Raw genomic sequence first — 13627 nt, 5'->3', positions numbered from 1 at the left:
TTCCAAGCTCCCGACACCTCTGGGATGAGCTGAGGCTGCAGTGGCTCCCACTGCCCCAGGAAGAAGCTCTGCAGGATGGGGGCTATTCCTGCCCAAGAGCTGCATAAATAATTTATTTCACCACCAAACCCCAGGGGTGCCCCATATATCCTGTATATATTGGATATTGCCAGCTATGGTACATCTATATTACACACAAAGGGTCTGTGGTGGCTCAGCAGCTCTCTGTCACAGTCTGTGCAGGGGCTGTCCCTGAGCCTGGGGACAAGGACGTGTCCTCCTGGCTGTCCCCTGGCTCTGCTGGGCAGTCCTTGTCCTCCTGGAGGTGGCTCTGTGGGTCTGGGCTCCTCTGTGGGGTGCCCAAACCCGTTTTGGCCACTTTGGCTTGTTGCTGTTCCAGGCTCTGTTTCCTCCACTTGATCCTGGGGTTTTGGAACCAGACCTTCACCTGGGATCACAGAATCATAGAATTACTGAGTGTGGAAAGGTCACTGAGTCCAGCCATGAACCCAGCACCATCACCCTCCCCACTGACCCGTGTCCCCAGGTGTCACACTCATGTTTTTGAGCACTTCCAAGGATGGAGATTCCAAAATTCCCCCTTGGGAAAGGGCCGAGCTCAGCTCTCCAGCCTGGCTGCTCCACGGCCCCCTGGGCTCAGGCAGTGTCCAGTCTGTCCCTGCCAAGATGGAAAACTGCTCCCTGCATCCCAGGAGCTGCACCTGCCTGAGCTGGAGCCCAGCCTGAAGAGGGACACAAGCTCCTGGCTCTGGGACAGCCATGCCGTGCCTCAGTTTCCCCACCTGCCATCCACCACCCTTTTAACTGGAACTGTGCAATCAGCACCCAGGGGCTCTGTGCCAGGCTGAGGGACACGTCCCAGCTCCCTGGGGACATGTCCCAGCTCCCCAAGGGATGCATTCCAGCTCCCTGAGGGACACATCCCAATGTCCCAGTTCCCCAAGGGACATGTCCCAGTGTCCCAGTTCCCCAAGGGACATATCCCAATGTCCCAGTTCCCCAAGGGACATGTCCCAGTGTCCCAGCTCCCTGGGGACACATCCCAGCTCCTTTAGGGACACATCCCAGCTCTCTGAGGGACATGTCCCAGCTCCTTTAGGGACATGACCCAGTGTCCCAGTTCCCTGAGGGACACATCCCAGCTCCCTGAGGGACATATCCCAGCTCCTCAAGGGACACATCCCAGCTCCTTTAGGGACACATCCCAGCTCCTTTAGGGACACATCCCAATGTCCCGGTTCCTCAAGGGTCATGTCCCAGTGTCCCAGCTCCCTGGGGACACATCCCAGCTCCCTGAGGGACACATCCTGGAGCTGCTGGTGGCACAGGAGGACAGGAGGCGGATCGAGGCGGGGCTCACCTGCTCCTGGCTGAGCTGCAGGTTGGAGGCCAGCAGGCAGCGCTCCTGCCCCACCAGGTACTGCTGCCGGGTGAACTCCTGCTCCAGCTGTGCCAGCTGTGCCAGCTGCTCGCTGCTGAAGGTGGTCCGGGCTCGCTTGGCTTTGCCAGGCTTGGCTTTGAGCAGGGGGAAGCAGCACTTGGAGATCAGGAAGCCTGGAGTGACACAGAGAGGGTGGAGAGGAGCGCTTGGAGGGGTCCCCTGTGGAGTGTCCTGGGTCCTTCTTTCCTGCAGAGGCAGAAGGAATCTTCCCATTTGGAGGTGTCCCCTTTAAAGAAGTTTTTTCCAAGAGGGCCCCTGTAGCCATGATATTTTCTGAAAAATCCTTTCCTGAAGATTTTTCCTGCTGAGAAGCTGAGAGGCCTCAGGAACAAAATGTAAACATTGATTATTTGCTGCTGTGGAATGCAACAGGTGCATCTGTGATTGGTCTCATGTGGCTGTTTCTAAGGGCCAATCACAGTCAGCTGGCTCAGACTGTCCGAGCCACAAACCTTTGTTATCATTCTTTCTTTTTCTTAGCCAGCCTTCTGATGAAATCCTTTCTTCTTTTAGTATAGTTTTAATATAATATATATAATAAAATAATAAATCAAGCCTTCTGAAACATGGAGTCAGATCCTCATCTCTTCCCTCATCCTGGGATCCCGTCACAGGCCCCAAATTTCCTGAGGATCTCCTGGGAGAGGTGGACACAGGTCCCTCATGGACAAACATCCCTGTGAGGGAATTTCCCACGTAGAGGTGGAAGGAGCTCCCCTATACTTGTCCCTTTTGGGGGTATCCCAACAGAGATGGACAAGGGCTCTTCTGGAAGAGATCCCTCTCCTTGGAGTGGTGAAAGGGGATCCCCATTGCAGATGGCCCCACAGGAGAGGTGGGTTCAGGCCCCGTTTGGAGCCATTCCCTGAGAGAGGTGGGCAGGACCCTCCCCTGAGAACTCCCCTGAGAGGGGTCCCTGAGGGGCAGGCAAGGGTCTCCCCTTGGGGATGGAAAGGGGTCCCCATTTGGGGGTATTCCCGCTGGAGAGGGGGCTGGGGATCCCTCTGGAAGAGATCCCCGTGAATGATGGGATCCCCTGTTCAGAGAGGGGCCAAAGGTCCCCCCTTGGAGTGCTGGAAGGGAGTCCCCATTTGGGGGTGAAGGTCCCCATCTGGGGGTGTTCCCTGGGGAGGAAGGTCCCCATTGTGGGTGGGGAAGAAGATCCCCGTTTGGGGGTGACCTCTGGGGATGAAGGTCCCTGTTTGGGGGTGCCCCTTGGGGAGGAAGGTCCCCATTGCAGGGTGTCCCTGGGGAGGAGGGTCTCCTTTTGGAGGTGTTCCCTGGGGAGGAAGGTCCCCATTGTGGGTGGGGAGGAAGGTCCCCATTTGGGGGTGTCCCCTGGGGAAGAAGGTCCCGGTTTGGGGGTGTCCCCGGCAGAGGAGGATGTGGGTCCCCGTGGGGAGAGGGGGTGTCCCCTGTGGGGGCAGGGAGGGGTCCCCATGGAGGGGTATCCCCGGGAGAGGTGCTCCTTGTCCCTGTGTCCGCCCAGATGTCCCCTGCCCTGCCTGCTGCTCCCACACGGGGTCCCCTCCAGCCCCACAGCCCTCAGCAGGGGTGTCCCACTGCAGTGTCCCCAGATCTCCATGGCAACGTCACCCCGTGTCCCCCTGCCCTCGGCTGGGTGTCCCCCCGTGTCACCTTACCCTCGATAGGAATTTACCCCCCCATGTCCCCTGTCCCCATTTGAGATGCTGTCCCATGTCCCCCTACCCTTGACTGAGTGTCCTCCGTGTTCTCCTGTCACCCACTGGGATGTCCCCCCATGTGCCCGTCCCTGGGGCAGAGACTCCCTCATGTCCTCCCACAGGGTGCCACTGGCCCTGAATTACTCAGTGGGACCACACAGGAGCCCAGTGTCACCCCAAGGCCACCAAACTCCCGGGGCAGGGACTTGGGGTGTCCCCTTCGGCCCCCTGAGCTCTGCACCCCCTCCCCACAGGTGATTTTGGGGGCCAGCGCAGCCCGGGCCAGCCAGGGATGTGCCGGGGCTCTCCCTGCTCCCCCAGCTCGGCTGATGGGATTCAGATGGTCATTAGGGGCTGAGATTCCTAAAAACCCCGCAGCTCGTCCTAATGAGCTGGGAAAAGTCACACCTGGGCCGGCCACAGCCTCCCCGGGGCCCGGGGCTTTATTGGGGAGGAAACGGGGCAGGGGGAGCGGCCCGGGGCCACATCTGCACCGCAGCAGCCACTGCAGCCCCCAGGCCGGCCCTCCCCAGGGACAAACCCCAAATGCTCCGGGCTGGGAACAGCCCTGAAATGGGAACAAACCCCAAACTGGGAACAGCCCTGAACTGGGAACGAACCCCGAACTGGGAACGAACCCCGAACTGGGAACAAACCCTGACTGATCCGGGCTGGGAACAAACCCCAAAATGGGAACAAACCCTGAGCTGGGAACAAACCCTGAGCTGGGAACAAACCCCGAACTGGGAACAAACCCTGAAATGGGAACAAACCCCGAAATGGGAACAGCCCTGAACTGGGAACAAACCCCGAACTGGGAACAAATCCCAACTGCTCCAGGCTGGGAACAAACCCTGAACTGGGAACAAACCCCGAACTGGGAACAAACCCTCACTGATCCGGGCTGGGAAAAAACCCCAAATGCTCCAAAGTGGGAATAAACCCCAACTGCTCCAGGCTGGGAACAAACTCCAAACTGGCAACAAACCCCAAATTTCTCTGGGCTGGGAACAAACCCCAAACTGGGAACAAATCCCAAACTGGGAACAAATCCCGAACTGCTACAGGCTGGGAACAAACCCCAAACTGCTCTGGGCAGGGAACAAACCCCGACTGATCCGGGCTGGGAACAAACCCCAAAATGCTCCAGGATGGGAACAAACGCCGAACTGGGAACAAACCCCGAACTGGAAACAAACCCCGAACTTCTCTGGACTGGGAACAAACCCCGAACTGCTCCAGGCTGAGAATGACCCCGAGCATGGCTGGAAAAGTCATCAGGGGCTGTGCCCTGGCCAGGGCAGCCTCTGCTCTGCTCCCCCCACACCCAGGGGACCCCCAGAGCCGCGGGGCTGGGGCACCCCCATGGAGGGCTGCAGGAGGAACCTCCCCAGGGGAGTCTGTACCCCAAAAAAATCCAAATTATCCCTAAAATCCTGCAGTAGGCATGGCATTCATTCCCTGGAGCAGCACAGGACCCGTCCTACTGCTCCTGCCACTGCCCGGGGGCAGAGAGAATGGGGGGCAGGTTTGGGGTTACTGGGGGCAGATAAAGGCCCTGGGGAGGGGGCACAGGTGAAAAGGGGGCAGATTTGGTGTTGCTGAGCCTTAATGAGGGCCTTGGGAAGATAAAAAGGCAGGAGGCCCTTGGTGGGCCCGGCTGTGTTTGGATAGGAGGTGCTTTCCCTTTTTTTTTTTTATTCCCTTTTTCCTCTCCCCTGTTTGATGGAGCTCTGCAAACACCCCTGGAGCCCTCACAGAGCTGGGTGGTCCCTGGATGGGGGTGTCCCTGAGCTGGGTGGGACACTGGTGGCACCTGTGGGATTGGGATCCAGGTGATTTGGGGCCAGAATGGGGACCCTGGGGCCTAGTGGGGCTTTGCAGTCCCTGTGCTCTGGGGCTGAATGGGGGTACTGGTGTCCCAAACTGGTGTTTGGGGTCCATGGGGTTGGGGGTCCATGTGATTTGGGGCTGAATGGGGGTTCTGGTGTCCCAAACTGGTGTTTGGGGTCCATGGGGTTGGGATCTCAGTGATGTTTGGGATCCAAGTGAAATGGAGACAGAGGAACTCAGCAGTTTTTTGGCTCAGTTCTTTTCCAGGTGGGAGAATCCTGTCCTGGAGAGAGGTGTCAGGAATCTGGGGGGTGCTGCTAGTCAGACAGGGAGCAGGGAGAGCTGGAATTGGGGTCACTGCCCACAGACCCAGGGTCTCCTTGGGATCCAGGAGTGGGATGTCAACCAAAGGATGGCTCCTGCCTGGATTTGAGGATTAATTGCTGAAGCTCCTGAGCTAATTAGTGACAAATGTGCTCGTTAGCCCTGGGTGGGGTGTGCACTGCAGAGGGATGGAGCTCCAGGGTCCCTGGATGGGCTCAGGGTGATCCCAGAGCTCCAGAACCCTCCCGCAGCATCCCTCTGTCCATCTGTCCATCTGTCCCTGTGTCCATGTGTCCATCCCAGCTGCCAGCCCTGCTCTGTGGGGCCAGGGACGCCCCCAGTCTGAGGAAAAGGGACATTTTCTACCAATTCAGCCGGAATTACTGGAAAAGAGGGAAGTGTTTGGATACCCACTGCCATCAAGTGGCTGAGCAGGGTCCAGAGCTGACCCCAGCCCTTTGTGGGATCATTTTATCAGAGTTCCCCAAGAAAATCCTCTCTTTTTTCCAGTTATTAAAGGTCTCCCACCTGCATTTGGGATGCAGAGCAAAGCCCTCCTTAAGCATCCTAAGATATGCAGCTCCACTTCTCCTCTCCAAAGACCTGACCCAGCTCCAGGGAGGTTTTCCCAAGCAGGACTTGGATGTGCACAGGTCACCCTGGCTGTTTGAGGGTGGAAATGCAGGAAAAAATAAAGGAAAAAAAATATTTTTAAACCCTGGTAGATTTGCCTGACCTGAGAAACTCCTTGCACAGGAGATTGTAGAAGTTGGGAGCTCCAACAGAGGAATTTCTGCAAATAATGACATCCATAGCTGAATGATGTGGGATTGAATGTGCCCCAAATGCCAAAGTGAGGTCCTGCAGCAGAGCTGGGTGCTGGGAGGGGACCCTTGGGACTGGGACAGGGCCAGGGATGGGAATGGATGGATCCTTCAGGAGCTGAGGCAGCAGAACAGGGTATGTGATGTTCAAAGCTTTTCCCCTGCATCTGAAGGAAAAAATGATGATTTGGTTTTTTCTCCACACCTTCCTCATTTCTATTCTGGAGCTTTTGGAACTGTGAGGGTTCCTGGGGTTCCTGCGCTTCCCTGCCCTTCCCACTCTGCTCTGGTCCTGCTCCCTATCCAGATCCTCTGGATGCTGATGGTGCCATAGGAGCCACCACCAGTAAAAAAAAAAAAATCTCTTTTTGGAGCATTTGGGTTGGATTCCCAAAGGTGCCTGAAGTGCTGAACATCTCTGATCCACAGGGACCCCAGTGAGCAGGGATCCCAGTTAGTGACAATCCCAGTGAGCAGGGATCCCAGTTAGTGACAATAGCTGCTAGTGACAATTCCAGTTAGTGACAATCCCAGTTAGTGACAATCTCAGTGAGAAGGGATCCCATTTAGTGACAATCCCAGTGAGCAGAGATCCCAGTTAGTGACAATAGCAGCTAGTGACAATAGCAGCTAGTGACAATCCCAGTTAGAAGGGATCCCATTTAGCGACAATCCCAGCTGGCTCTCATGCAGTCAGCTGCCAGCTCCCATCCCCAGGCACCCCAATTAACAGGCTGCTAATTACTGCTGATGCCGGTCAGGGCCGATCCCCGTGAGTGCATCCAGAGACCCCGATACCGGGATCCCAGAGAATCCCGGGCGGGAGGGGCTGCAGGGCGGGGTCCCAAAGCAGGGTCCCAATGGGGTCCCGGTGGGGTCCCGGGAAGGTCCCCTGAGGCCTCCCTGGAGCCGTTCCCTCCATGACCGCCAGAGGGCGATCCCAGACCGCGCTGGGGCCCGGCAGGACCGGGAGGGGACGGCGGGATGGGGACAGTGACAGGGGACAGTGGGATGGGGACAGCGACACGGGGACAGTGACACGGGACAGAGGGATGGGGACAGTGACACGGGACAGTGACACGGGACAGAGGGATGGGAACAGTGTCAGGGGACAGTGACATGGGACAGTGACACGGAACAGAGGGATGGGGACAGTGACACGGGACAGTGGGATGGAGACAGTGACATGGGACAGAGAGATGGGGACAGTGACACGGGACAGTGATATGGGACAGAGGGATGGGGACAGTGACATGGGACAGCAGGATGGGGACAGTGGGATGGGACAGCAGAATGGGGACAGGCAAATGGGACAGAGGAATAAAGACAGCAGGATGGTACTGAGCCATAGAGACAGCAGGATGGGACAGTGGGATGGGGACAGTGGGAGGGGACACACCAGAATGGGACACACCAGCGTGGGACACACTGGGCTGGCACAGTGGGCTGGGACACACCAGGGTGGACACACCAGGGTGGGACAGTGGGCTGGGGCATACCAGGATGGGTCACACTGGGCTGGCACAGTGGGTTGAGACACACCGGGATGGGACATCCAGTGCCAGGAGGCTTTTCCCAGGGTGTTTATCACAGAGGTTTATCCCCATGGACAAAGGGGGACTCTGAGCTGTCCCCTCTCTGTGCTTTGGGTGCCACTGTCCCACAGGAGCTCTGGCTGAGCCTTTGGGTGCCACTGTCCCACACGGGCTCTGGCTGAGCCTTTGGTGCCGATGTGGGACACGTCCCCCCCACCCGAGGCACAGCAGCAATGGGGACATGGCAAGGGGGACATTTGTCCTTCACGTGCTGATTTTGGGACAGCAGGACCAAACTGCTCTGACTTCCCCCGGGGGTTTGCAGCATCCCCAGGGCCAGCAGCCCCTCGGTGTGTCCCCCTTGTGTCACCATCTGCCCCCAGACGTGAGGGGGTCAGCGCCCGTCCATCTGCCAGCGGGAATGTCACCCGCGGTGTCATTGCCAAATCCAGAGGCGCCCGCGGAATTGATGGCGCCGGATTTCCAGCGCCGAGTGTCAACAAGGCTCCGTGGCCTCCCGGGACCCCCTTAATCCCGCACACAATTGCAGTTTGCTGTGCAAACAGCGCGGGGGGCTTTGCATGACAAGCGCGTCCTTCGGGGGTGCGGCGGGGCCGGGAGCGGATCCCGGCATCGCTCACGGGGATTGAGGAGCCGGGAGCGGCAACCCCGGCTCACCCCAGCCCCGCCGGGACCGCTATCCCTCCCTGCTATCCATTGATTGACTCCTGGGAAGGGTAACAACAGCCCGAGACTGATGCTCTGAATCCCGGCCGCAGATCAAATGGAGCAAATTTTCCATGTGGGATCCGCTGGATAAAGCCCAGAGCGTCGATTCTGCCCCCTGGAAGGGCGGGTGAAGGGGACAGGGGGGCAAGGAGGAGCCTGCAGCCCTCCCCGCTCCGCCAAACAATCAGAATAAAAGCAAATTATTTCTCCCATTTCCCTTCCCGAGATGAGCGATAAAGTGTCCATCCCCAAAAGCGCCTGATAACGCTTTAATTTCACTGCCAGCCCTAAAAATGCCATTTCTACGCAAAGCAGGGCCCGCTCTCCTCCCCGGCCGGCTCTTGATAAATGTTGGGGGATTTTTCCTCCCCTTTTTTTGCCCATTCCCGTGTGCTCGGCGCAGGGGAAATGCCCCCGGAGCTACGAGCGCCGCTCAATAAAGCAAAATCATATTTTAGTCAAAATAGGCAGACGGCGCTCGCAGCCAACTTTCAAATTAGCATTTTGAGGGCAAATATGCAGCAATTTGAGATAATGAGGCCTGATTATTCAATCCAATGAATGTTAAATAGGCAGCGAGGGCGCCCGCGCCTTATCTCCCCCGCTTTCCATTTATGTGACTTTAGTTTAGTTTTAATCGTTTCCCATTTGAACTCTTTATTTGTCTTGGCTCAGGCCCCTTCCCCCACAGCTCCCCTTGGCTCCCTCCCTCCATTCCCGGGCATCCCTGCACTGCCAGCTGGGAATTCTGCACTGCCTGCCTCTTCCCAAGGGATTGGAATGGGTTTTGCTGCTTCTATTCCAAGGAATTGGGGCTGGGGGAGCTTTGGGTGTTGCTGTCAGTCCTGATCCGTGTCTGGGTTTGGGGGTGTTTTGATGGTTTGGGAATATTTGCAGGGATGTGCATCCTTGGGAAGAGATGCCATGGAACTCTGGAATGGTTTGAGTTGGAAGGGACCGAAAGCTCATCCAGTTCCATGGCAGGGACACCTTCTATGATCCCAGATGGATCCAAGTGTCCAGCCTGGCCTTGGGCACTGCCAGGGATCCAGGGGCAGCCACAGCAAATCTGGGAATTCCAGCCCAGCCCCTGCCCACCCTCCCAGCCAGCAATTCCTTGCCAAGATCCCAGCCCAATCTGCCCTTTCCCAGTGGGAGCCATTCCCTGGCTCCTGTCCCTGCAGGCCTTGTCCCCAGTCCCTCTCCAGCTCTCCTGGAGCCCCTGCAGGCCCTGCCAGGGGCTCTGAGCTCTGCCTGGAGCCTTCCCTTCTCCAGAGGAACATTCCCAGCTCTGCCAGCCTGGCTCCAGAGCAGAGGGGCTCCAGCCCTGCAGCAGCTCCGGGGCCTCCTCTGGGCTCTCTGCAGCAGCTCCACGTCCTCCTGCTGCTGGCCCCAGGGCTGGGGCAGCTCTGCAGGTGGGCTCTCACCTGAGGGAGGGGCACAGGGACACAATTCCCACCTTGCCTTTGCCATCAGCCAGGGCTGGGGGGTTTTGGGTGGTTTCCAGCCTCTCCCACCTTAGAGGTGCTGCATTCCCAGCCCTGGCTCTTCCTTCACCCCTTCCCTTCCCTGCAGGGCTGGTGCTGCTCTCACTCCCACCCTGGCTCTTGGCTCCACCACACAATGGATCCAAACACCCAACAAGCCCTGGGAATGGGACCTCAGCCTTGGAAATAGAATCCCAGCCATGGGAATGGGATCCCAGCCCTGGGAATGGGATCTGAACCCTGGGAATATGATCTGAGCCTTGGGAATGGGATCTCAGCCCTGGGAATGGGATCTGAACACTGGGAATGAGATCTGAACACTGTGAATGTGATCTGAGCCTTGGGAATGGGATCTCAGCCCTGGGAATGGGATCCCAGCCTTGGGAATGGGATCTGAGCCCTGGGAATGAGATCTGAGCCCTGGGAATGGGATCCCAGCTCTGGGAAAGGGATCTCAGCCCTGGGAATGGGATTCCAGCCTTGAGAACGGGATCTGAGCCCTGGGAATGAGATCTCAGCCTGGGGAATGGGATCTCAGCCCTGGGAATGGGATCCGAGCCTTCCCAAGCAAAGTCTGGCTTGGTATCCCCAGTCTCAATCCCAATCCCAATCCCATCCCCAATCCCAATCCCATCATGCAGCTCCCACTGTTCCTGCAGCACTTTCCTTGTCTCCCATGAAAATCCCATTTCTCTGCAGCCCCAACAAGGAGCTTCTCCCATCCCCAGGGAGGGGCAGCTCCAGGCTGGGCAGCTCCTGGGGTGATCTTGGGATGGAGATCTCCATCTCCATTGGGATGCAGAGAGGGATTTTGGACCAAAAATATGGAAAAAGAGAAAAAAGTCATTGCATTGGTGTTGTTTTCCAGCCTCTTCCCAGGATGGGAATTGGGTTTGTTGGGAATCCACACCCAGTGTTTCAGGGGAGCATCAGGGTGAGCTGGGGGAGGGAGATTCCATGGAGCAGAAGGAGGAAGAAAAAATTAAGTTAATCAAAAATTGAAGGAAAGGTTAAAGTTGATGGAGAAACTAAAAGAAAATAATTAAATTACTCGAAAATTGAAGGAACGGTTAAAGTTGAAGGAGAAATGAAAGGAAAAAATTAAATTAAAATTGAGGGGAAAAATGAAATTACAGCAGGAATTAAAGGCAAATCAAAAATTGATGTTAAAACAAAAATTAAATGTGAAGGAAAATTTAAAGCAAAAAAAAAATTAAAGTTGGAGCAAGAATTAAAGGAAAATTTCACTCAGCCCAGGCTCGCTGAGGATGTTGCAAGGGATCCCGGTGTTCCCTTTGATTCCAGAATGGAATAAAAAATACAGAAATTTATTTAGGGGTAATTAAAAACCCTCCTTATGCAACAAATGCAAAGGTGAGCGTGAAATCAAAGAGATGAATAAATATGAGATAAATAAATAGGAGCAGGGCAGGGAAGGTGAAGGGAGATGGAAAAAAATCCCAATTATGGAGGTAAAAGATGGGAAGTGACGGAGAGGCGGAGATGTGCTGAGAGTAGAGATAATCAGAGCATAAAAAACTGGGCAAAAACAATCAAAAGAAGGGAAAATCAAAAGCAGATGCTGAAGAAGGATAAGGGGCAGCCAGGGGAGCGGGAGCAGGCCCTGGACGGGAGGGATAATTGGATTTGAGTTCATCTCGGGGTGATAAGCAGTTCCTGGGGAGGGTTTTATTCCCTATGAAGCAAATTCTAATGGGGGATTTGAATATGGCTGGGGCAGCACATCCCAACAGGAAAATACGGGATTTTCTGCATCTCTCGGGTTTGCCTGGGGGCTTTTTGGGGTGAAATGGGGCTCCTCCTGCCCTGGGCAGCTTCAGCCCTGCCTGCTGCATTTGGGGTGAGCAGGGACCCCAAGGGAAGGGAAGGGACATGGGAAGGGACGCGGGAAGGGACACGGGAATCACAGAATGATGCATCTAGGAGGAACCTCAGAGCCTGCTCAGTGTCGCTTCTCAGTGCCCCCACTCAGTGTCCCCTCTCAGTGTCCCCTCTTGGTGTCCCTACTCAGTGTCCCTGCTCATGTCCCTGCTTGGTGTCCCCACTCAGTGTCCCCTCTCAGTGTCCCCTCTTGGTGTTCCCTCTCAGTGTCTCCTCTTGGTGTTCCCTCTCATGTCCCCTCTCGGTGTCCCCCCTCAGTGTCCCCTCTCATTGTTTCCTCTCTTTGTCCCCACTCGGTGTCCCCGCTCAGTGTCCCCTCTCAACGTCACTGCTCAGTGTCCCCTCTCAGTGTCCCCTCTCTTTGTCCCCACTCAGTGTCCCTGCTTGTGTCCCTGCTCCGTGTCCCCTCTGTGTCCCCTCTGTGTCCCCTCTCGGTGTCCCCTCTTGGTGTCCCCACTCAGTGTTGTCTCTCAGTGTCCCCAGTCAGTGTCCCTGCTCATGTCCCTGCTCGGTGTCCCCCTCTCAGTCTCCCTTCTCAATATCCCTGCTCAGTGCCCCCTCTCAGTGTCCCCTCTCAGTGTCCCCTCTTGGTGTCCTCCTCCCCTCTCTGTGTCCCCTCTCAGTGTCCCCTCTTGGTGTCCTCCTCCCCTCTCTGTGTCCCCTCTCAGTGTCCCCTCTTGGTGTCCTCCTCCCCTCTCTGTGTCCCCTCTCAGTGTCCCTGCTCAGCGACCCCCTCTCCTCTCTGTGTCCCCTCTCGGTGTCCCCCTCCCCTCTCGATGTCCCGCTGGTGTCCCCGCGCCGGAGCGGAACGGGAGCGCCGGGAGCGGTGGCAGGGTGGCCGATGGCAGCGATAGGGCAGGGCTGGCGCGGCCCCGCTGCCCCGGCCGCCTCTTATCGCGGCGGGATCGGGATCGGGATCGGCATCGGCATCGGGATCGCCGCCCCGCTGGCCTGACCTTGCCCCGGGCACGGAACGGCGGCGGGGCCGAGCTGGGGTTTAACGGGACATTAGGGACATTAGGGACACCGAGAGCGGACATTAGGGACACTGAGAGGGGACACTGGGATTGGGGCCCGGCCCGGCCTGGGAAACTCTCCCGGGTGGGAGAGGTGAGCGGTGGTGCGTGGGGCTCGGGCCACCGGGGATCAGCTGTGGGGACACGGGGGAGCTGCAGTGGGGACACCGGGGAGCAGCCATGGGGACACCAGGGAGCTGCTCCTGTGGGGACACCGGGAATCAGCCGTGGGGACATCGGGGAGCTGCTCTTGGTGTGCCTGGCCACGGCAGAACTGCCGGGGGGGCTCCGGCAGCCGCGGGGGCACACACAGATGTGGAGTGTGGGCACACCTGGGCATGGGCACACATCTGGGAATGGACAGAGCTGGGTATGGACACACCTGTGCAGGGACACACCTGGGCATGGACACACCTGGGAATGGACACAGCTGGGAATGGACACATATAGGAATTGGGCACACCTGGTCATGAGCACACCTGGATGTGGACACACCTGAACATGGGCACATCTGGGAATGGACACTGCTGGGAATGAGCATAGCTGGGAATGGACACACACGGGTATGGGCACGCCTGGACACCGACACACTTGGGCATGGACATACCTGTGTGCTTGTATGTACATGGCACACGTGTGCAAGGACACACCTGGGCAGGGACACTTCTGGGCAGGGACACACGTGCACAGGGACACACACCTGTGCTCTCATTCATGTGGGTCTGGGACATAGACAGGCAGAGCCGTGCCCGGGATGCGGTGCCAGGGATGCCCCGGGCCCTGGCGATGTGTGTGCCCCGGGTGTGACAGTAGGGGAGTGACCGTAGGGG

General features: G+C 57.3%; 1 protein-coding gene across 1 annotated transcript; it reads right to left on the bottom strand.

The window, feature by feature from the left end:
* Positions 1-214: 214 nt before the first annotated feature.
* Positions 215-8297, bottom strand: LOC128946649 (homeobox protein notochord-like). Its single transcript, XM_054290597.1, has 3 exons — positions 8228-8297; positions 1382-1575; positions 215-448 (listed from the first exon to the last, which is right to left on the bottom strand). The coding sequence occupies exons 1-3, from the start codon at positions 8295-8297 to the stop codon at positions 215-217; spliced, it is 498 nt and encodes a 165-aa protein (XP_054146572.1).
* Between the last annotated feature and the right edge of the window lie 5330 nt (positions 8298-13627).

This window comes from Melozone crissalis, unplaced genomic scaffold, assembly GCF_028551555.1.
Source record: "Melozone crissalis strain CALT ecotype California unplaced genomic scaffold, PUWL_Pcris_2 ptg000006l_1, whole genome shotgun sequence".
In the NCBI taxonomy this organism is placed as follows: domain Eukaryota; kingdom Metazoa; phylum Chordata; class Aves; order Passeriformes; family Passerellidae; genus Melozone; species Melozone crissalis.
The sequence above is the reverse complement of the archived record's forward strand: the minus strand, read 5'-3'. Positions and strand labels throughout refer to the sequence as shown.